This window comes from Notolepis coatsorum (genome assembly GCF_963971535.1).
Source record: "Notolepis coatsorum genome assembly, chromosome: 20".
Classification (NCBI taxonomy): domain Eukaryota; kingdom Metazoa; phylum Chordata; class Actinopteri; order Aulopiformes; family Paralepididae; genus Notolepis; species Notolepis coatsorum.
In genome coordinates this window covers 37,081,814-37,104,631 of record NC_140184.1, presented here as the reverse complement: position 1 = coordinate 37,104,631, position 22,818 = coordinate 37,081,814, and the positions used below count along the sequence as shown (strand labels likewise).

The 22,818-nt window shown below is 44.3% G+C and overlaps 1 protein-coding gene across 1 annotated transcript; it reads left to right on the top strand.

Annotated features, from left to right (window-relative positions):
• Positions 1-6,237: 6,237 nt before the first annotated feature.
• Positions 6,238-22,073, top strand: LOC311247185 (transmembrane protein 138-like; the record flags this gene model as incomplete). The annotated part of the gene is made up of 4 exons (XM_084337521.1): positions 6,238-6,380; positions 7,056-7,227; positions 10,058-10,133; positions 21,961-22,073. The coding sequence occupies exons 1-4, from the start codon at positions 6,253-6,255 to the stop codon at positions 22,071-22,073; spliced, it is 489 nt and encodes a 162-aa protein (XP_084193647.1). The 5' UTR covers positions 6,238-6,252.
• Positions 22,074-22,818: the final 745 nt, after the last annotated feature.

The following is a 22,818-nucleotide window of genomic DNA, read 5'->3' as shown; positions in this document are numbered from 1 at the left end:
GCAGACGAGGCTAAACGAGCGCGAGGGTGGGGGCTGGAGAAGTGAGGAGAAAGGGAATTAAAGGTCCAGGGAGAGGCGAACCTCACAGTACTCCCCCCTCCACGGGAGCCACCGGGCGACCCAAAAACACAGACAGAGGGGCAGGGGAAAAAACAAGGCAACAAACAAAAAGTACTGGGCCATGCTAGCAGGGGAAGCTACAACAAAAGTGGGGCTAGCAAAGGAACAGGGTAGCTGAGGGGTAACCAGGGTAGCAGAAGGGGTAACCAGAGGAGCTGAGGGGTAACTAGAGGAGCTGAGGGGTAACTAGAGGAGCTGAGGGGTAACTAGAGGAGCTGAGGGGTAACTAGAGGAGCTGAGGGGTAACTAGAGGAGCTGAGGGGTAACTAGAGGAGCTGAGGGGTAACTATGAGGAGCACCGGGAAGGGGCTAGCAGAGGGAAAGGGTAGCTGCCAGGGCACAGATAGCTACAGGGCCTATGCTAGCTGTACTGCTACATTAACATAGAGGCTGCGCTAGCTGCCGGACTAGGCTAGCAGACAGGGCTGGAACAGGGGCACTGGAGAGGGGAACAGGGAAGGGGCTAGCAGAGGGAAAGGGTAGCTGCCAGGGCCCTGATAGCTACAGGGCCTATGCTAGCTGTACTGCTACATTAACATAGAGGCTGCGCTAGCTGCCGGAGCTAGGCTGGCAGACAGGGCTGGACCAGCATGAGAGAACAAGCTAGCTGGAAGGACAGTCCTAGCTGTGGGGAACTGACCTTGCTAGCTGAAGGGGCAGTCCTAGCAGTGGGGAAAACTGACCTTGCTAGCTGAAGGGGCAGTCCTAGCAGTGGGAGAAAACTGACCTTGCTAGCTGAAAGGGCAGTCCTAGCAGTGGGAAAACTGACCTTGCTAGCTGAAGGAGCAGTCCTAGCAGTGGGAAGGCTACACAAAAAGTGGAGGCCATGCAGAGGGACCGGGTTAGCTGCCTGGGGGAGAAAACTGACCTTGCTAGCTGAAGGGGCAGTCCTAGCAGTGGGGCAAACTGACCTTGCTAGCTGAAGGGGCAGTCCTAGCAGTGGGAGAAAACTGACCTTGCTAGCTGAAAGGGCAGTCCTAGCAGTGGGAAAACTGACCTTGCTAGCTGAAGGAGCAGTCCTAGCAGTGGGAAGGCTACACAAAAAGTGGAGGCCATGCAGAGGGACCGGGTTAGCTGCCTGGGCATGGCTAGCTACAGGGCCTATGCCAGCAGCAAGGGCTGCATTAACATAGAGGCTGTGCTAGCAGCCGGGGCTAAGCTAGCAGACTGGGGCCATGCAGAGGGACCGGGTTAGCTGCCTGGGCAAGGCTAGCTACAGGGCCTATGCTAGCAGCAAGGGCTGCATTAACATAGAGGCTGTGCTAGCAGCCGGGGCTAAGCTAGCAGACTGGGGCCATGCTGGTAGTAGAGGCCTAACAAGCTGCAGGGGAGCTAACGAGGCTAACAGGGAAGCAAACAGGGGAGTCAACAGGCTAACAGGGGAGCTAACAGGGGAGACTAACAAGCTAACAGGGGAGCTAACAGGGCTAACAGGGAAGCTAACAGGGCTAACAGGGGAGCTAACAGGGAAGCTAACAGGGGAGTCAACAGGCTAACAGGGGAGCTAACAGGGGAGACTAACAAGCTAACCGGGGAGCTAACAGGGCTAACAGGGAAGCTAACAGGGCTAACAGGGGAGCTAACAGGGAAGCAAAAAAAAAGGCAAACTCAACATACACCGTATGTGCTGGCTGGGGTCGTCGACTGGTCGGGTCGTACTGTTGGTCGGGTCGTACTGTTATGGTTTGTAACCGACCCCAATCGCACAACACAAGACAGGTATGAGAGTAAGCCGAGAACAGGGCATTTATTGAAAACAACAGAAAACGGCACTGTCCCTTTAAGGGAGAACACAAAACACAGGAAAACAAGAATTGGGAAAAAGGCACAGTGCCCTTAAGAGGCGAGCTGGCTAAGGGGAAGGCTAAGGGAAGGCTAACGGACAGGGCCAGGGCAAGGGAAAAAGGGCAGGAACAGGGAGGACTAGGAGGACTGGACAGGGAGGACTAGGAGGAACAAGAGAGGGGAAACAGGGACAGAGGCCCGCGGAGGCGGGCTGGGGACAGGGAGGACTAGGAGGACTAGAAGGACTGGACAGGGAGGACTAGGAGGACAAGAAGGACTGGACAGGGAGGACTAGGAGGACTAGAAGGACTGGACAGGGAGGACTAGGAGGACTAGAGAGGGGAAACAGGGACAGAGGCCCGCGGAGGCGGGCTGGGGACAGGGAGGACTAGGAGGACTAGAAGGACTGGACAGGGAGGACTAGGAACAGGGCGAGGGTCAGAGCTGCTTACAGGGATGGAGTAGGCGCGCGCAGGCTAGACGTCTGGAGGAGAGCGCGCCGGCTCGGAGAGCGCATCTGGCGCGGAGGTCTGAGTGGTGCGCGTCTGCTTGGAGTATGCGCCGGTACGGAGAGCGCATCTGGCGCGGAGGTCTGAGTGGTGCGCGTCTGCTTGGAGTACGCGCCGGTACGGAGAGCGCATCTGGCGCGGAGGTCTGAGTGGTGCGCGTCTGCTTGGAGTACGCGCCGGTACGGAGAGCGCATCTGGCGCGGAGGTCTGAGTGGTGCGCGTCTGCTTGGAGTATGCGCCGGTACGGAGAGCGCATCTGGCGCGGAGGTCTGAGTGGTGCGCGTCTGCTTGGAGTACGCGCCGGTACGGAGAGCGCATCTGGCGCGGAGGTCTGAGTGGTGTGCGTCTGCTTGGAGTACGCGCCGGTACGGAGAGCGCATCTGGCGCGGAGGTCTGAATGCGCGTCTGGATGCGCGTCTGGAGTGAAGAGCGCGTCTGGCTCGGAGGTCTGGAGTGGAACACTGGAATACCTCCCGTAGAGGATTAGAGAGCGCAGTACAGTGTCTCCCTCCAGGCAAACGGCGACAGGTGGCGAAGGCTTGAGCGCATCTCACGCCGGAGATGAAACAGCATAACAGACAGAAACAGAGACTCCCGTAGGAGCCTACAGATTGAGAACCTCCCGTAGGAGTTTGCTGATAGAGATATGATACGGAACGACCCGACCAGGACTGAGGGGAAGAGCGAGGTACTTAAAGCCCACAGGGGCGCTAATTAGAATACACATCAGGTGCGTGAAGGTAATTGATACTTGAACTAGAAGAGTGTGTTCGGCACGAACCAATCAAACAGATAATGACAGATAGTCCAAGGGTGTGGGCTGCTGAAGAGCAGATGAGGCTAAACGAGCGCGAGGGTGGGGGCTGGAGAAGTGAGGAGAAAGGGAATTAAAGGTCCAGGGAGAGGCGAACCTCACAGCCATGTTGTTTAGTATAGTTGAAAATTTGGTTTTGAAACCAAGCCATGTTTCTTCAACCAGTGTACCATTGAGCTCATCTGACCAGTCCAGGCTCTCCAGTTCAAGGTTACAGGCCTCGCTAGAGTAGGTTTTGAGGTCTCTAGATGTGACTGTTTTGTGACAGCCAGCCTTTTGTTTTAGCTTTTTGCGGGTACAGAATATCATATAATGATCACTTAACCCGCATGCTATAACCCCTTTATTGGAGATCCTGGACTTGTCAGAGGTCAGGATGAGGTCAATGGTAGTCTGAGTTGTTGTGTTGTTATTATTTGGTCCGTGTGTGGGAGGGGGGGGTGGGTGTGATTCTTTATCTTGTCCTGGTTCATCTGCTAGCGTCTGTGTTGATTCCGTCTCGATGCCCGGGTGGTGAAATTCCGTGGGGAGGGGGCAGGGGGCTGTGTTGATTCCATCCCGCCGGCTCCCTGTGGTGATGTCTCGCTGAGCGGGTGGCTTTCGGTGGGGGAAGGGCAGGGACCGGTCCTTTTGCTCCGGTAGTTTGCTGTGTTAGCCTGCCGGCTACCTGCTTCACCGTCGAGTTGATTAGCCCCGGTACCTTCTCTCCCGTCTCGTCCTCCCGTGTGTTCCTCTGCGGCGGCGGCGGATGTGTTGAATGCTCCGGTGTCGGTGTTGAATGCTCCGGTGTTGGAGCTGTTCATGTAATGTAATGGCACTTGAATAACATGATGCTGTCTAAGGTATGGAGATGTACCTCTTAACAGAAATTATATGGAAATGTTAGAATGAGCATATAAATTATATATGCATGGCATGACCAAGAATACAGATGAAAACAGTTTTCACACATTTGCTTAAAGGGGACATATTATGGGAAATGGGTTTTGCCTGGTCTTTGTATGAATTTGGCAGTCTGAAATGTTAGGGGATGAATGGGGAAGAATTGCTATACTCTTTGTTGTTTGGCCAGGGTTTGTCTTCTGATTAACAAGCCTAAACAAGCTCTTCAGAATTATTGCCCTTTATGATGTCACAAGGGCATATGCAATCATTTATCTTTAATGAATCAATTAGCTGTGCTTTTTAGAGTCAGGAACACTGTCTACCTAATGTACTGCCCAGTTTGTTAACATGTTTTACACTTGGGTATATGTGTACGTACGCAGCCAGCGTGGGAAGGAAATAACCAATGTACAATGTGGTGTATGTATGCTACACCGACCAAACTTGGTGTGTTCAATACAAGGAAAGAAAGAGGTGCTGGATTTTTTTTTATATATATAAATTAGATTTAGACTAGTTTCTTTGCAAAAAAAAATAACAAACATGTTTCACAGATTAAAGTAATTTGTATAAAATTGCTAAGAAAGATACATTATGTCAACTTTAAAGGGAAATGTAAAGGTGCTATAGATATCCTTTTTATGTAGAGTAATCATTTATAAAAAAATATATATCTATATATAAATTCATTAATTAATTTATCATTTAAATAATTTTGGCCAGGTCAGCATGTTTACATGTGTATCACCTCCCTACTTCCCATTTCCCCACGTGGAATGCACCTAATTGGATAAATGACATGCTGGTGCTCTAGTCTGACATCTAGTAGTAGTAGTAGTAGTAGTAGTAGTAGTAGTAGTAGTAGTAGTAGTAGTAGTAGTAGTAGTAGTAGTAGTAGTAGTAGTAGTAGTAGTAGTAGTAGTAGTAGTAGTAGTAGTAGTAGTAGTAGTAGTAGTAGTAGTAGTAGTAGTAGTAGTAGTAGTAGTAGTAGTCGTCGTCGTCGTCGTCGTCGTCGTCGTCGTCGTTGTCGTCGTCGTAGTGGTAGTGGTAGTAGTAGTAGTAGTAGTAGTAGTAGTAGTAGTTTTATTCAGTCACCTGACACAATACAATATATACACCATCATTTAACAATATTTGATTTTACAGTGACTGAAAAGGTACAGACTGAAGCAAGACTCCAAAACAGTATTCTAAAAGAAAATAGCAAAGAAAAACAGTATTATTCACCCTTGTAGTTTTCAAAAATAGCTTTACAAACCATTTTCTTAAAAACCAAAAGCGTATTACTCATTCTTAACTGTATATCAGCATTGTTCCACAAGTTAACCCCAATAATAGAAATACACCTCCTTTTAATCCCTTAATAGAGGCTGAATGTTATCTATAATAATAATAATAACTGGACTTTAGAGAAGTCTTTATTTAGCATGCAGGCAGACACACATGCGATGGGCGGCACACACACAGGAACACACACACATGCAGTTAGTTGGGTCACCGATGCGATTGAGTCTCTGCACTTGACCCATCCGGTCGTCCTTCCCCCCAAGGGCAGCCGGGAGAAGATAGGGGCATCAGCGAGGGGCTAAAAACCAACACAGACTTCCTCACTTGTCTAATGTGTCTGTCATCTCCATCCACAGAATCTCTATTGGATTTATATGCAGGATGGATGTTGCACCGTAGCAATGTGATACTTCAAGAAAACACAACACAAATATATCAAGACGTCATGTGCTTTCGGTAAGCTTCTTTCCATTTGACTCTGGATGCTTTTGGACTGGAACTGTGATCCTCAATACTCTCAGTATGCTGGCTTCCAAGATTCCCAGAGGATCCATCCTACGACTCAGCTCAGTTGTCCATTTTGAACGGACTTCAGTGCTTCTGGGTGAAAAATAGTAATTTGGCTGATTGAAAAATGGAGCCCTGAGACAATGCTTTAGCCATGTTGGCTGTTAGACTGTAACCACATTTGGACAGTCACACCATGGACATCGATCATTGCCTGCCATATTTAAGCTAGCCAGCTCCTCCGTGTGGATTTATGTGTCTGTGTAATGTGTGTGTGAACGCGGCGCAACCTTGGATCCTTCTTGGAGCCACAATCTGCCCGGGCGCCCAGCGTTCGGGCCGGAAATGCTACAGACCCACAACTACTCCCTGGTCCTCCTGATCCAGCTGAGCCTACTCTCCTTCGACCTGTTTGTCAACTCCTTCAGCGAGCTGACGTCCTCTGAGCCAGCTGTCCAGCTTGTGCTTTTCATGTAAGGAAAAGGTGCTCTGTGCTTCTTTTTAGGATTTCTGATACAAGAGGTACATGACAGAGGTCTTAAACATCTGGCCCAGGGACTACAACTGAAAACTAGCAAACCCTGCTAATGTTGGCATATTTACAGTTTTTTTTATTTGTATTCATTTATAAATGTATAACTGTTGATTGATATGCACTGTCCCTGATCAATAAACTGAGTAAACTAAACTAGGTACATGACTATAATCCCCATCCCCAAGAAGATTGTTGGTATTTTAGTAGCCAAACATCTATAGCCATTACGTTTTTACATACAGTCATTCATATTCCCCTGACATTATCCTGATCATACATTTAGTAATTTTACGCATTATACACGATGATGACAATACAGAAAATTGAGAAAAATAGAAATGCATGGCAAAAATAGCATTCAGTATTTTAGAGACCCCCCAAAATTTCACTATAGCTCCCCTAGCTCCCCTGTGGTTTGCACCCTGCCTCTACTATTACCTATACGTTATTGTAATTTCTATTACACTGCCTGCACCTGTACCTCCCCCCCTCACCCGTGTTGCTATGACAACTGCATTTCACCTTTATTAAAGGACTAAAAGGGGACTAAACATTTACATTTCATCTAAAAAATATCTCTCTCTCCATCCCTCTCTCTCTCTCTCTCCAACAGCATCCAGGATATTTCCATCCTGTTTAACCTGATCATTATCCTGTTGATGTTGTTCAACACCTATGTGTTCCAAGTAGGACTGGTGTCTATATTGCTGGAGCGATTCAGAGCTCTGCTGGTCATCTCTGCCCTCTATTTAACTGTCAGCATCATCCTCCACTCCTGGATCATGGTATGTGTGTGCGTGTGTGTGTGTGTGTGTGTGTGTGTGTGTGTGTGTGTGTGTGTGTGTGTGTGTGTGTGTGTGTGTGTGTGTGTGTGTGTGTGTGTGTGTGTGTGTGTGTGTGTGTGTGTGTGTGTGTGTGTGTGTGTGTGTGTGTGGTGTGGTGTGGTGTGGTGTGGTGTGGTGTGGTGTGTGTGTGTGTGGTGTGGTGTGGTGTGTGTGTGTGTGTGTGTGTGTGTGTGTGCAGGGACGTGCACAGGACTTTAGAGGGGCAGGTGCTCCAAGGCTGAAAAGGGCACTATAGGCCCTACCTGTGTGTTTTAACCGAGCGCGCATAGCGTGCAAGCCCGATTTCTAAGGGCCCTTTTCGGGTGTGGGGGGGGGGGGGGGGCTTTTTATGTTTTTTGGGGGGTTTTGGTGATCAAATATTGAATATTGAACTATAATAATCAGTGCAGGAGCTCACTTATCCTTGAAAGACACTTTTATCACTGACTTAAAAGTCCCATACATCTCCATAAATGTTCAGGGGGGAGGAAATAAGTTCTTACCCTACAGACCCCAAGAAGTACCCTATATTCTGTATTGTTTAATATAAATGCATTTTTTTATTCCAATCCCGATTTGTATTTGATATTCCCAAATCCCATCGGGCTTGACTTCTTCGTGTCCCTCAATGAGTGTAATACCAGCATTCAACTGTATGCGCCACAGCGGTTTCTATTAGGGATGTCCCGATCACATTTTTTTGCTCCCGATCCGATCCCGATCATGTGATTTTGAGTATCTACCGATACCGATATTTCCCGATCCGATCAAAAAACATTTTTTTTTTTTTTTTTTTTTACCTTTCTTTTTTTATTCAACAAACATGACCATGTTCACGTCTTAAACTCATACTGAGGCCTTAGCTTTGGTTTTAAATTGCATATCATCATTAATTTATTTATTGTCACACAGAGCAGAAGAATTTTGCCAAAACAAACCAATAGTATCCAGCTGCAGAACGGCAGACCAGCCACACTCTCAGACCCAAACGCGTCTATATTAAAGGCAGCCCAAGAGTGCTTCCGCATTCGCCTGATTGGCCGCCCTACGCCGGTAACGCAATGCGCATTTTCTTTTTTGCCACTCACTAATCGCGGAAATGGAATACATATTTATCCAAACGAGGACCAGATTCACTCATAACGCCATAACGTTATTTCGCGAGCCCAGCTGTCAGAAACTGTACATTGTAACGTTAACACAGCCCCACAGCCCAGCTGTCAACTGTACATTGTAACTTTATGTTATTTCTGCCGTTTTATTCATAACAAACATTGACGCGATTCCGCCAACACATATGTAATATTAATAGGTTTTGCTATGCATAGAATAACAGAACAGATTGACAGGTGGTGACAAAGCACTGGGCATTTATTTAAAAAACATACATACCCTAAGTTACCACATAACAGATATTTATTAATGTTTTGGTCCGTTTTCCCTCACTGTGTTCAGAGATGTCACACATCACACAACTGCTTGTGTATTCTAGCAGTGTTTTAGAGGTTATTTTGGTCATCAACACTTGCTAGCAAATGTATTCCGCCCATAACCCGCTGACAACTCAAACAGATGCTTCAGGGTCACTCTTCAACGCTATCTGTACCAGAAAATGTATTCTCCAGATAAACATCCTCTACTTGACTGACTGAGTGCTGTCCATTAAGCACTAGAATTGTGTTTATATAACAGTAATATACGCCAGCGTTGCTAACAGCTGAACCAAGAACGAGGACCTCATGCGCATGCACGGCGAGCACCTGGGGGGGGAGTTGAAGAGTTACCCTGAAGCGTCTGTTTGGCGGCGTCAAAAAGAAAATGCGCATTGTGTTACCGGCAAATGCGGAAGCACTCTTGGGCTGCCTTTAATATAGACGCGACCCAAACGCATTTCCTTTGATTTAATTATACATCAAATGATTTATGTCAAGGATTGCAATGCCTCGCTTGAATGAAGTTAACTTTTCACCTGGATAACGGTGAATGTAATGTGAGAAATTTGGATAAAAAAAAAAAAACGTATTCTGCTCTGTGTGACAATAAATAAATGAATGATGATATGCAATTAAAAACCAAAACTAAGGCCTCAGTATGAGTTTAAGACGTGAACATGGTCATGTTTGTTGAATAATAATAAAAAAAAAAAATCTGATTTTTTTATTTATTTTTTGCCTATCCCGATCTTCGGAAAATCACGTGATCGGCCCGATCCCGATCACGTGATCGGATCGGGACATCCCTAGTTTCTATCATCATCATCATCACCACCCACGCTATGCATAAAATATATAGGTCCGCGGAGAGGCATGCTGAGGAGGCCGTGCAAACTGCAATGGAATATGGGGCATCTCTCTCTCTTTATCTAATATTTTTATTCTATCCTGAAATTTTTCAGTTGGAAGGGCAGTCTATATGCGTAACGGTAAAAATTTCAATAAAAAAAATATATAAAATTAAAAAAAAATAAATCAAAAAGGGCACTCTTTTTATGAGGCTCAAAAAGGCAGGTGCTCAAGCACCCCTTGAGCTCTATGTGTGCACGTGCCTGTGTGTGTGTGTGTGTGTGTGTGTGTGTGTGTGTGTGTGTGTGTGTGTTTGTGTGTGTGCGTGTGTGCGTGTGTGCGCGTGTGAGAGAGAGAGAGAGAGAGAGAGAGTAGTATATTGTGTAATATAACGTGTAGGAGGAGGTTTGTGAGTGCATAATGAGCTATGTATTTCTCTAGCAAATCTGAATGATTTAGATAAGCAGATGAACCTGTGACTATTGATGAACTGTATCGTATCTTTGCAGAATCTACGCTGGTTGAGGATAAACCGCTTTATTTGGACAGACAGCCTTCAGACTCTGTTTGTCGTCCAAAGAAGTGGTAAGACATATGATGTTAAAACCCATTATTTTTTAATGTCAACATATATTTGTTTGATCTCATTTAAAAATGATATCTGTTCAATTAATTGTGTCCCTCTTGAGTTTTAACACAGATTAACCTCTTAACATGCAGGCAGAAAAGTGGCCATTTTTGTTTTCGTTTTTGAGGACTGCATACCCTTTTTTCAAACCAAAATACTATACTTTATACTTATAGCCCATGCATAAGCCTGGTCTCTTTTGAAGGATAACATTCTGAAGTTTATGATACAATAAAGAAAGATCACTTTTAGTGCTAATGAAATAGAGTAACATAGGTCTGAACATGAGTTGTAGTAGTTAGTAGTCCAGAAGTAGTATTTCCCCAGAAATTCGTATGTCTTAAAAAACTCCCGAGATCCTGAACCTTATGTAGTACCTGTCCAAATTTCATAACGATCCATTTCTGAAATGAGTGATTAGGCGTGATTTTGGTAAACTGTGTACAAAAGAAAAGCTCCGTTTTCTCATAGACTTCAATTCATTCTGAGGTTTTTCTCTTCCTGTTTTCGCTCGTGAGTTTTTCACCTAGATCCCTGATATATTCATACCCAGATGGGGTATCATTGGAAAGCCACACTCATTGGCTACAACCCTGTCCAATCATTTTCGAGATTGCCAAATGATTGATGGAACTAGAGCCCCAAGAGTCTGGAGTAGTATTTGCGCAATATCGTGTACTTTGCGCAAGCCTCAAATATTGGCATGTAACTCGAGAACCGCTGACCGGATTTTGTCACCTGAAAGGGCTATCGACAGGCAACAAATGGGTCTTTAATTCGATATATATATATATTGCATAAAAAAAATATGCACACCCGAGCCACTAGAGGTCGGCAAAGTGCCTGTGGGCAAATAGTCCTCAAAAGGGCCCACATGTGTAACTAATTTGCTACGCTTTGCTTGCTTCATATCACAGCCAGACAAATTAACATAGAAGAACATAAACTGAACTTTTGATCTCCCGGGTAATGGTATGTCATGTCATTTTATTTTACTTACTCAGAAGCATTTTATATTACCTAAACATAAAATCCAAGCCACTTATTTGTCAAACACATACCCCGAAGTTGTTGAAATGGTCCAACTTGTCAGAATTTCAATGGAGAGTCTCTTGTTTACTGGGCACTCCCATAATGAAACAAATGCAACTTGGAGTGAAAATAACAAATTCTACATTCTAATTCAAGATGTCAACTCTCCACTGAAATTTTGAGAAGTTGGACTTTATGTTTAGGTCATATAAAACGCTTCTGAGTAAGCTAAAATTTAGTATTCGGAGGAACATATATTCAGCTTGTGTGAGTCTCTTCTCATGTCTGTATCATTCTGTACATTCTGTACTAATGTCTGAACAATAGTGTTAAATAAGAATAATCTCATGTAATCCGATTAAAAAAGGACTCATACAATTGTTATTTTTCCTCAGCTGCATTTGAGAATTATGAGATATAATGAGATAATGTCTCATTTTGGTTTGACTCAGAGCCTGTGTATATCCAGGATAACTAAGTGGGATAAAGATGTTTTGGATTCAACTACACAGGATTCATGTTTTCGACTAAACAAAGCAGAGCAAACATAATAATTAAAGAGCAAGTCTAACCCCAACCCAATTGGGCAATTGCAATACAGTATTTCACCAGTAGGCATCTCGCTATCACAACATACTGTATGGGTGTGACTTTCATTCCCCTGAGCTCATAAGTGGATAAGAGGAGGTCTGTTTGTTGTTGTTTAAAGGGAAATACCTGAGTTTTTTGCTCATCTCTGCTCCTTAAGCCACATAGAGACTGTTCCTTAATGCATAGAATGTGCTGTGACATACAGTAAATATTATTTAGCCCCCCTATCCTCCTAAGGCCCAAGCTGTTTTTTTTTAACATGCATTTTTTATTTCTCTTGGCTATTTGGGCTTATTGGACCCTAATTAGAATAAAAACTAAGAATCATCTTTTGATATGATGTACTTTTAGAGAAAAATGATGTCCACATATGTGGATTCTTGGTCCGAATTTCCATAAAACCCAATTTAGTCACCATTGTGTAATAGAATGAAAAACTCTTTATTTCCACCTTGAACACAGCAGTTTTTTTCCTGACTGCTTTTGCATGTATTAATAACTAGGGGTGTAACAGTACACAGAAGCCACGGTTCGGTACGTATCTCGGTATTGGGGTCACGGTTCGGTACGAGTTCGGTACAACAGAAAAATAATATTTATAATAATTATTATTTAAAATCTTTTTTTTTCTTTTTTTTTAATATATTATATTTATGATAATTATTATAATTATTATTATTAAATAGAATAATTTTCTATAGGAAAAGTATGTTTATTTTTTTAATTTAATCAGCTGTGCCTGTGAGTCCGGCAATGTATGGGGCTGTGGCACTGCAGATTTACCCTACTCGAGTCCGGCGGGGGAGAATGTTGGTGTGTTTGTTGGTGCGTTTCTTTCCATTGGTTTCATTTGGTTAACATTATTGGGCGAACAAGAAAACAAAAGAAAACTGTAAAATTGTAATGATGACCCTACAGCTGTTCCAATGTAAATGTGCCTCGGTGTGCCCGGCCAAGCGCGCTGAGGCGTATCCTTCGTATGGCTCTACGTACCGCACTGTGACGGCCGTACCGTAAATTCGCGGGACGAATACACGTACTGTTACACCCCTATTAATAACACATACACACACATTTTGGAAACATTGCACTTTTGGACAGTTAAAACTAATGCATGGATCATTTGAAAAGCTGCAAACAGTAATTGCAGGATGACATTGTATGCCTTTAACAAAATATAAAACATTCAAATATTTTTTTTAATTGTCACGGTACGTACAACAAATGACGAAACGTCATAGTGGGGAAAAAAGGCCTGGGTTAGAGACTGGAGGCCTGGGTTAGAGGCTGGAGGCCTGGGTTAGAGACTGGAGGCCTGGGTTAGAGACTGGAGGCCTGGAGACTGGAGACCTGGGTTAGAGACTGGAGGCCTGGAGACTGGAGACCTGGGTTAGAGGCTGGAGGCCTGGGTTAGAGACTGGAGACCTGGGTTAGATGCTGGAGGCCTGGAGACTAGAGGCCTGGAGACTGGAGGCCTGGGTTAGAGACTGGAGGCCTGGGTTAGAGGCTGGAGGCCTGGAGACTAGAGGCCTGGAGACTGGAGGCCTGGGTTAGAGACTGGAGGCCTGGGTTAGAGGCTGGAGGCCTGGAGACTGGAGGCCTGGGTTAGAGAATGGAGGCCTGGGTTAGAGGCTAGAGGCCTGGGTTAGAGACTGGAGGCCTGGAGACTGGAGGCCTGGGTTAGAGACTGGAGGCCTGGAGACTGGAGGCCTGGATTAGAGACTGGAGGCCTGGATTAGAGGCTGGAGGCCTGGGTTAGAGGCTGGAGGCCTGGAGACTGGAGGCCTGGGTTAGAGACTGGAGGCCTGGGTTAGAGGCTGGAGGCCTGGGTTAGAGACTGGATGCCTGGGTTAGAGGCTGGAGGCCTGGAGACTGGAGGCCTGGGTTAGAGACTGGAGGCCTGGGTTAGAGGCTGGAGGCCTGGGTTGGGTTAGAGGCTGGAGGCCTGGGTTAGAGACTGGAGGCCTGGAGACTGGAGACCTGGGTTAGAGACTGGAGGCCTGGAGACTGGAGGCCTGGGTTAGAGACTGGAGGCCTGGATTAGAGACTGGAGGCCTGGGTTAGAGACTGGAGGCCTGGGTTAGAGACTGGAGGCCTGGGTTAGAGACTGGAGGCCTGGATTAGAGGCTGGAGGCCTGGGTTAGAGGCTGGAGGCCTGGGTTAGAGACTGGAGGCCTGGATTAGAGGCTGGATGCCTGGAGACTGGAGGCCTGGGTTAGAGACTGGAGGCCTGGGTTAGAGACTGGAGGCCTGGGTTAGAGGCTGGAGGCCTGGGTTAGAGACTGGAGGCCTGGGTTAGAGACTGGAGGCCTGGGTTAGAGGTTGGAGGCCTGGGTTAGAGGCTGGAGGCCTGGGTTAGAGACTGGAGGCCTGGGTTAGAGGCTGGAGGCCTGGGTTAGAGACTGGAGGCCTGGGTTAGAGGCTGGAGGCCTGGGTTAGAGGCTCAGGAATGGGGTCCTCATCATCACTACTGTCACCCTCATCCTCACTGCTGCTTTCCTCCTGTGCTGATGGTTGGTAATTTGTATCCAGGATGGGATCATCGTTATCAGATAAGTCTAAATCTGAGTTGTCTTTATCAATCAACCCAAGTATCTGCATAGCTTGTTGCACAGAAAAACACTCTGGAAATAAAAACATGACAAAATCAAATACAAATCAATGTCATTCATGCATTACTTATTTGTAAATGTTTTCAATGGTACTGTGCAACGTTTTTAACCCAACTAATTTATGTATGTATTATGTATTTAGTGATTGAATTGTTATGTATTACATTTATACAATGTACAGCCTTTTAACTGCACCAGATATACTTGTTTTCTCATTTTACATGTGTGCATGTTTACTAGTATATTAGCTGTTTCGATGAGCTTCAGTCCATAAGTACACAAACGTGTACTTCATGTTTAGTGACATGCTAAGTTCTTATTTTTACACTTTTTTTTCCAAATTTGCTTGTCATGACAAATGTCCAATGCTTATATAAATCTGGAGTGGCCACTTGAATTTCCCCTCCTATTCGCCGCCATCTTGAACTTTTAATATTGTATGTTATACTCTTCTGACACCACCAGATGGCAGTATAAGTGTCCACATATGTAGCCATAAGACCCCAATTCAGCAGTGTACACAAAAGCCTATTACTTAGTGGTCACATGCTATTATGTTCAGGTAAAACATTTCCTGTTTCAGAGTTTAACATCACTGAAACACCCCTAAACATAATTTTCTTTCCACATTAAACTTGATTACATCCTCAAATTGAAGATGACCAATAATTTATTTTATGATGCCAGTACAGCAGTTGGGTACCAATATGCAGGAAGGAGTGCAGATCAAGTGCAGATCAAGTCTATGTCTATTTGGAAGCCAGAAAAAAAACCTGTTCACACCGTAAACATCTATATTTGACATCTTATCATGGGAAAAACAATGAAGGTGCTGCAAAATGTGTGTTTTGTATTGAAAACGATATGGTCTTTAAAGGAACATGCCAACTTTTTGGGAAATTTGTTTATTTGCCATCTACCCTGGAGCATATAAATACCCTTTTCTTCTCTGTGCATGCATTAGGCTTAGGGAACAGCCGCACCATTAGCCTAGCTTAGCGTCATTCACTGGAAGTAGGTGTGCCAGTGTAGCCAAGTTGCCAACAGTCACGAAATACACTCCAAATACAACTCCAAAACTCTCCTGTAAACATGTTGTGATGTGACCTGTGTATGGGGTGTGTTTGTACCCTGATCAGGTGTTCCCAGTGTGTGATGTGTTATGTCTAGTTGTAGTTCCCTGTCCTGGTCGCGTGAATATTAAAGGCAACCAACTTGTGTTCGGCTTTTCTCTGATTGGCCGCGCCCCCCCCCGCCCCCACGCGCAGGCAAGCGCAGCCGTCCCACGTCCCAAATGAAATCCAAAGAGCAAGCGCGGCAGCACCAACTTGTGTAGTGTTGGGCTGCTGTTCCAACGCACTTGTGTTGGGCTGCGGTAGCAGTGGAGCGCTGCTGACTGATTATTATGTTTCGCGTTTTTATACAGTTATGAAATAATAAACACTGTTAGGACTCGCAATAATAAACACTGTTACGACTGTCTGACTCTTAATAATAAACACTGTTAGGACTATCTGACTCTTACTAATAAACACTGTGTTAGGACTATAAACACTGTTAGGACTATCTGACTCTTAATAATAAACACTGTTACAGTGTTAGGACTATCTCGAGTCACGCGTCACTACTGTAACTAGAAACTCTGGGTGTCACTGTACATCAGTAACGTTATTTCGCGTTTTTAACGTCAGCGGGGCGATGCGGTGGTTTGTCCCCGGCTAACGTGCACCGCCGCCGGCTCTACTCGGTCCAGCTCCAGCAGCAGCGGCCGTTCCTCCGTTGTAGAACGAAGCCCTTCAATGACCGCGCTCTCATATTTTGCGAATGCATAAACTATATCTTAAATTATGGCTATGTGTCTAATATGGCTGTCGCTTATCAATGACTTCGCGACAGCCATATTAGACACATAGCCATAATTTAAGATATAGTTTATGCATTCGCAAATATGAGAGCTCTGTCATTGAAGTGGGTGGTGGCAGTGTAACAGCGTTCACCCTGATGTAAAGTAGCGATTTTTATTGTTTTGTCATGACAACCCAATTACATAATCCAACATATGTGTAAAGAAACAACATATTCCAGTTAACGGTATATTTTTTAATGATTCATTACGGTATAAATTAGGTTAACTGGAGCTGTGGAGGCTTCTTGCTGAAGAGCCAGCGGGGCGACGCGGTTGTTTTTTCCCCGGCTTGTGCGCCGCCCGCGGCTTGACTCGGTTCAGCGTTCACCCTGATGTAAAGTAGCGATTTTTATTGTTTTGTCATGAAAACCCAATTACATAATCCAACATATGTGTAAAGAAACAACATATTCCAGTTAACGGTATATTTTTTAATGATTCATTACGGTATAAATTAGGTTAACTGGAGCTGTGGAGGCTCCTTGCTGAAGAGCCAGCGGGGCGACGCGGTTGTTTTTTCCCCGGCTTGCGTGTGCCGCCCGCGGCTTGACTCGGTTCAGCTCCAGCAGCAGCAGCGGCCGTTCCTCCGTTGTAGGAAGCCCTTCAATGACAAGCACTCTCATATTTTGCGAATGCATAAACTATATCTTAAATTATGGCTATGTGTCTAATATGGCTGTCGCTTATCAATGACTTCGCGACAGCCATATTAGACACATAGCCATAATTTAAGATATAGTTTATGCATTCGCAAATATGAGAGCTCTGTCATTGAAGTGGGTGGTGGCAGCTTACTAACAGTAGCGATTTTTATTGTTTTGTCATGACCAAACATAATCCCAACATAGATAGGAGGTGTACTACTGTATGTCAAATGTCGGTCATGTGGTGGAAGAGTTTAGCACAGTCGCACAACAGAACACCAGTGTTTCTAGTAGATATGTTTATACATATATATATACATACATATATGCGCATGCGCAGCCACTCTGCCGCGACTGCCGCGTCTCTCTTGTCTCTCTTGTCTCTCTTGCCGCAAGGCCGCGTGCTAGTGGATTGATTGATTGGCCGTGTGGCCAATCAGAGAAACGCTGAACGAAAAGCTGAACACAAGTTGGTTGCCTTTAATATTCACGCGTCCTGGTCTTGTAGTCCTTATCGTTTCCCTCCCAGGTGTATCCATTTGCAATCAACCCAGGTGTGTCTTGTCTCGTCATCCCCTCGTGTATAACTGTTCTGTTCTCCCCTGTGTGAGATGCTGATCCTGTTTGTACAGTTCTGTGTTTTGTTTGTCGTTATGTTGTTATTCCTTTTTTACAAATCATGGTAAATATAAATTAAATATCTTTTGTTGGTTACTTTGGCTACCGTCTCCTCATTATGTTACATTGACAATACAACAAGCACTCCTTCAGTCAATGGTAACTAATTTGAGCAAGATTTGGTGTTTACAACTGAGCATAATCCACATTTTTAAATATGGTTGACAGTGTTGTGTGTGTAGTAGCCCATGTTTTAGACCCTTCTTGTTAAATAAATCTCCAATAAGGGGTGTTTCCAACCAGCTAGGGCAGCTGGGCCATTTTCTATGGACCCTTCCTTCGCCTGGTAGGCACACCAGAGGCTGGTCGGGGTGTTAGAAGACCCTGTCAGGAGCCGTCTCCTAGGCCGGCGTGTGTCAGCGGTAGGGGTTCATAGTGAGGGATGGAAACATTAAAGGGATAGGCTTTAGATTTGTAGTGAAACGCACGCCACTTGTTAATTGTTTTTGCGAATATTTTGAAATGTGGATGCTTAGGAAGGTCGTACCAATGCTCTTTGTTATTTAGGGAGTGTGTAGTTGTAGTTGTTTAGTGATTAAGGTTGAGTGGGTGGTCCACTGACAATCTTATAATCCTAAACATTACAATAGTGGAGCGGTGGCCAAAGTCATTAAAAGCAGGCTGTACAGGGCGGCCGGGTAGTGCAGCGGACTAAGCGTCTGTCTACCACCACAGAGACAGTGGGATCGAATCCAGCTGTTGTGCTTCCGGGTTGGCCGACCGTCCATACTAACACAATTCTCCACTTGCACAACCTGAAAGTAGGCACTTCCGGCTGACTTCCGGTTGCGAATGGTACTTCCTGTCCCATCCAAATACATTGGTTTTAGCTACTTTTCTCCCCTTATTTAAACAACTTTGTCGTCACAGAGAGGCAATGAAACGTTTGTATTATTATAGTATAGAATGTATTTAATAAGCAAACGTTTGTCAGCAGGGTTTTTGGGCTGTATTTCATGTAAAAACGTTCACTGTTAGTTTACTTGCTCACGCTAATTAAGGCTAATGCTGGCTAACAGAAGCTAGCGCAAGAAACGACGCCGCAAAGTATTGTTTATAGTGCATTTCTTGCCACCTTATAGCATTTGTACATTTGTATGACAGTCTATAATGCTCCCGTGAGGTTTTTCCGGACGTTTTGGTAATGATTTTCACTATAAAATCATATTTCTAAATGACAGGAAGTTGATAAACTGGCCGGAATAGCTTTGAGCTAACGATCTTTGCCGATGCATTCCATTCTAAACGTAACGTTAGTTGTTCAAAACATTACCCGTCTATATAATTTGTTCCTCAACGTTATATAGACAGGTCATGTTTTGTAAACTAACGTTATGTTTAGAATGGAATGAATACATGGGTCGGGAAAGATAGTTAGCTCAAAGCTAATCCGGCCTGTTTAACCACTAGCTTCTGTTAGCTAATGAAGGCTAATGCTGGCTGAGCAAGGAAACTAACAGTAAACGTTTTTACATGAAATACAGCCCAAAAACCCTGCTGACAAACGTTTGCTTATTAAATACATTCTATACTATAATAATACAAACGTTTCATTGCCTCTCTGTGACGACAAAGTTGTTTAAATAAGGGGAGAAAAGTAGCTAAAACCAATGTATTTGGATGGGACAGGAAGTACCATTCGCAACCGGAAGTCAGCCGGAAGTGCCTACTTTCAGGTTGTGCAAGTGGAGAATAGGCAGTGTTAGAGGGTGGGTCCTGGTCGTTACATTCTCTCAGTGAGAGTCCGCGCTGCCAGGTGAAAAGAAGCGGTGGGCTGGGTACACATGTGTCGGAGGAAGCATGTGATAGTCTCCGCCCTCCCGGACCGACGGTAGGGGGTAGAGTGCGCAACGACCAGGAAGGGGATTGGGAATTGGCATAACGACTAACATTTGGATGGGAGAAAAATGGAAAAAAGGAGGAAAAAAGATAATTAAAAACAAAAAAGCAGGCTGTACAAATGTTTATGGTGAAGCAGTTTTTTTTGTGTGTATATATTATTTGTTTGACTCATGTGGTCATAGTCGCTAGTAGGAGTATTTTCTCCCATGTTTGACCGAGTTGTGCAACTTTACTAGAACAAATATGCCTTTCCAATCATGCAGTTTTTGCAAAAGCAATGTTGTTTTTTTGTGTGGAAATACCATGATATTTTTTCTTTTTTGTTGTGAAGGCCATTTAAGTGTCTTCTTGGTAAAGAAACGTCCAGTTGTGGGGTTGGATGATTTTAGCGGTGATGGACAGTTTAAATTGAAATTTTATTTCAATAATAGTGGACGCACCGTCATCATGCTGCTTATAATTTTTCATCTGTAATTTGCTGTTGTTATTTTCTGTTGCAATGCTCCAGGCTCTTCTGATTTGATATAATGTAGGGTATATACTTCCATTTGGGGCTAGATGGGTGGGCTGATCACTTTTGATTGTCTGACTGTGCTTCGAGGCACTTCTTTATTCATGTTGCATAATCAGGGGTGCAGTGGTCATGCCACGCTGTACCACGCCGTTCCACCACTTTTCTGAGCAGAAGTATGCGCACGGATGTGCACGCACGTGCACACAAAAATGCGTTCACAACTTTCACTCGACTCGTTGTGCCGTGCGCCAACGATACTCGCATATCACCTAGTCTTTGCATAACAATAGCATAACAAAGAACGAGAAGAGCAAACACTAAATACAAGCCGTGTACCAATTGGTGGGAGTTTGCTTGAGCTGTGGAACCTCTCACTACGTGACAAATGGTCCAGAGGAAGGATGAGACATTTCTTAAGTTGTGCCTCAGAAGGAAACTGTCCTTCTGTAAACTGTAAGTTACATTGTTAATTTAGTTTGTATTTACTTTTCTAGTTTAAGTTAATTCAATTAAATAAATTGTAACTACAATATTGTATCTACAATTACATTTAAAACATTGTTTGTTTTTCAACCATATCTGTTGACAATATAATTTCTTTATATATTGAATGCTACATCCTGCTACCTTTTTCAGCTTCTCTATTTCAAGGCAATATTTACAAAAACTAAACTAAAATGAGTAATTTCCTATACAAACATGTTTCCTACTATTTATGCATAATAATCATCTGTTCTGTGCGCACGCGAGGGAACATGTATGCGCGCGCGTGCACGTGGGGTCATTAAAACACCGTCCAACCACTTCTGAAATTACCACTGCACCCCTGTGCATAATGAAGGAGCTATTGCTGGTACTGTATATCCTATTTTTTTTTTTTCTTTTTTTTTTAGAATTATTTTTATGTTCATCCCCCATCATACATACCGGATCTTTAGTCGCTAGGTAGTAACTTAGTCACATTGGTTTGATTGACGGAAGTTACAATAGGGCTTTTGAGGTGATGAAATCACTGTGTCCAGGCAGCAGTGGTTCGGCAAAAAAATTCCGAGTATATATCTGCTTAGAAAACAAAAATGTCTAATTATTATAATTTCTTTCTCCACATGGTAAATACACAGGTCACAACCTGTTTACAGGAAAGTTTTGGAGTTTTATTTGGAGTGTATTTCGTGACTGTTGGGAACTAGGCTACACTGGCACACCTACTTCCAGGGAATGATGCTAAGCTAGGCTAACGGTGCAGCTGTTCCCTAAGCCTAATGCATGCACAGAGAAGAAAAGGGTATGTTTCTGCTTGTCTAACTCCAGGGTAGATGGCAAATAAGCTAATTTCCGAAAATGTTGGCGTGTTCCTTTAAGTACAAATGACTAGTTTGTATCATTGTAAATGAGTGAGTAAGTAAGGCCAAATACGAATGGGAAGTAAGTTAGGAATTATGATTGTTGGGAGGTGGTTTAAACACACCAGGGCAAAACTGACCCGGGGACATGACAGTTGTAACTGAAATAGGAACATAACAGGAGGGGTAATTCAGTCAATACTATAGTTGTAATGAAGGACTGGTGTAAAACAACACCATCTTTTTTTAAAGGTAGAATCTATAATGCCGTCAAACAGCGACCTCTAGGCAAAATAGCTCTGCTTGGTACTGCACTTTGTTTACATTTCTAGTTTTGGTCTGAAGTGTGGGTTGGAGTTTAGTAACATTATTATACCGTGCATTTCTCCAGACCTCTCTAGGCAAAGCTGGAGGTATGGCCAGCAATAGCCCCTCCCTTATCTCCACTCAACTCCAACCCACACATCAGACCAAAACAAAAAATGTAAACAAAGTGCAATACCAAGTGGGGCTCTTTTGCCTAGAGGTCACTGTTTGAATGACATATTCTATCTTTAAGCATTCAGTATGTCTGTTTGTTGGCATTTCATTTCAGTATCTTAAAATATTTACTTGTTTACAGCTTCTGTGTTATACTACTACTTCTACAAGCGCACCTCGGAGTACCTGGGTGACCCTCGTCTCTATGAGGACTCGCCATGGCTGCGAGAGGTCTTTGCCCGGGCCAGGCAGTGAACATGTACCAAGATGCAACTGAACAAAATGAACTCAAGGCCATAGCAAACAAGATGTTATGGAGGGAGAACCAAGTTGATGGAAGTGGTCCAATATGTCATACATGATTCTGCCAAGATCGAGTAATGCCACTTTACATGAGCAGACCTGATTCGTTGCAAGAGGGATGTCCTTGTAGCTCAGGTGGTAAGATCTATTGTGGTATTGATACTGTGGAAGTCTGAAGATACATTTGGGCATGGTGGATTGGATAACCATAATGCTTACTATTAGCAACTCATCGTTTTGAGTTCTCATGGTACCAGTCACTGCATGTCCTGTTTGATTTTTTATTAAGATTAAAATTAAACTGGACTTTGAAGAAGTCTTTATTCATTGCACACATTGACAATGCCGTCATGCAGTGACACACACATGCGATGGGTGGCACACAGATACACACACATGCAATTTATTTAACTTTTGGGTCGCAGATGAAATTTTCCTCTCTGCATTTGACCCATCCCATCGTCCTTCCCCCCAAGGGCAGCCGGGAGCAGATAGGGGCATCCGCGAGGTACCGCGCCCCGGGACCAATCCAAGTGCTCCTGCCTGTCTTTGTCAGGGACACGACAGCGTTAGCAATCTGTTCTGCATGTTTTTCCATTGGGTTTATCTTATCGGGAGGGGAAACCCTAGCAAGCACAGGGATAACATGCAAACTCCACACAGAAAGGCATGGGAGATACCCCACCTGGGTAACTGG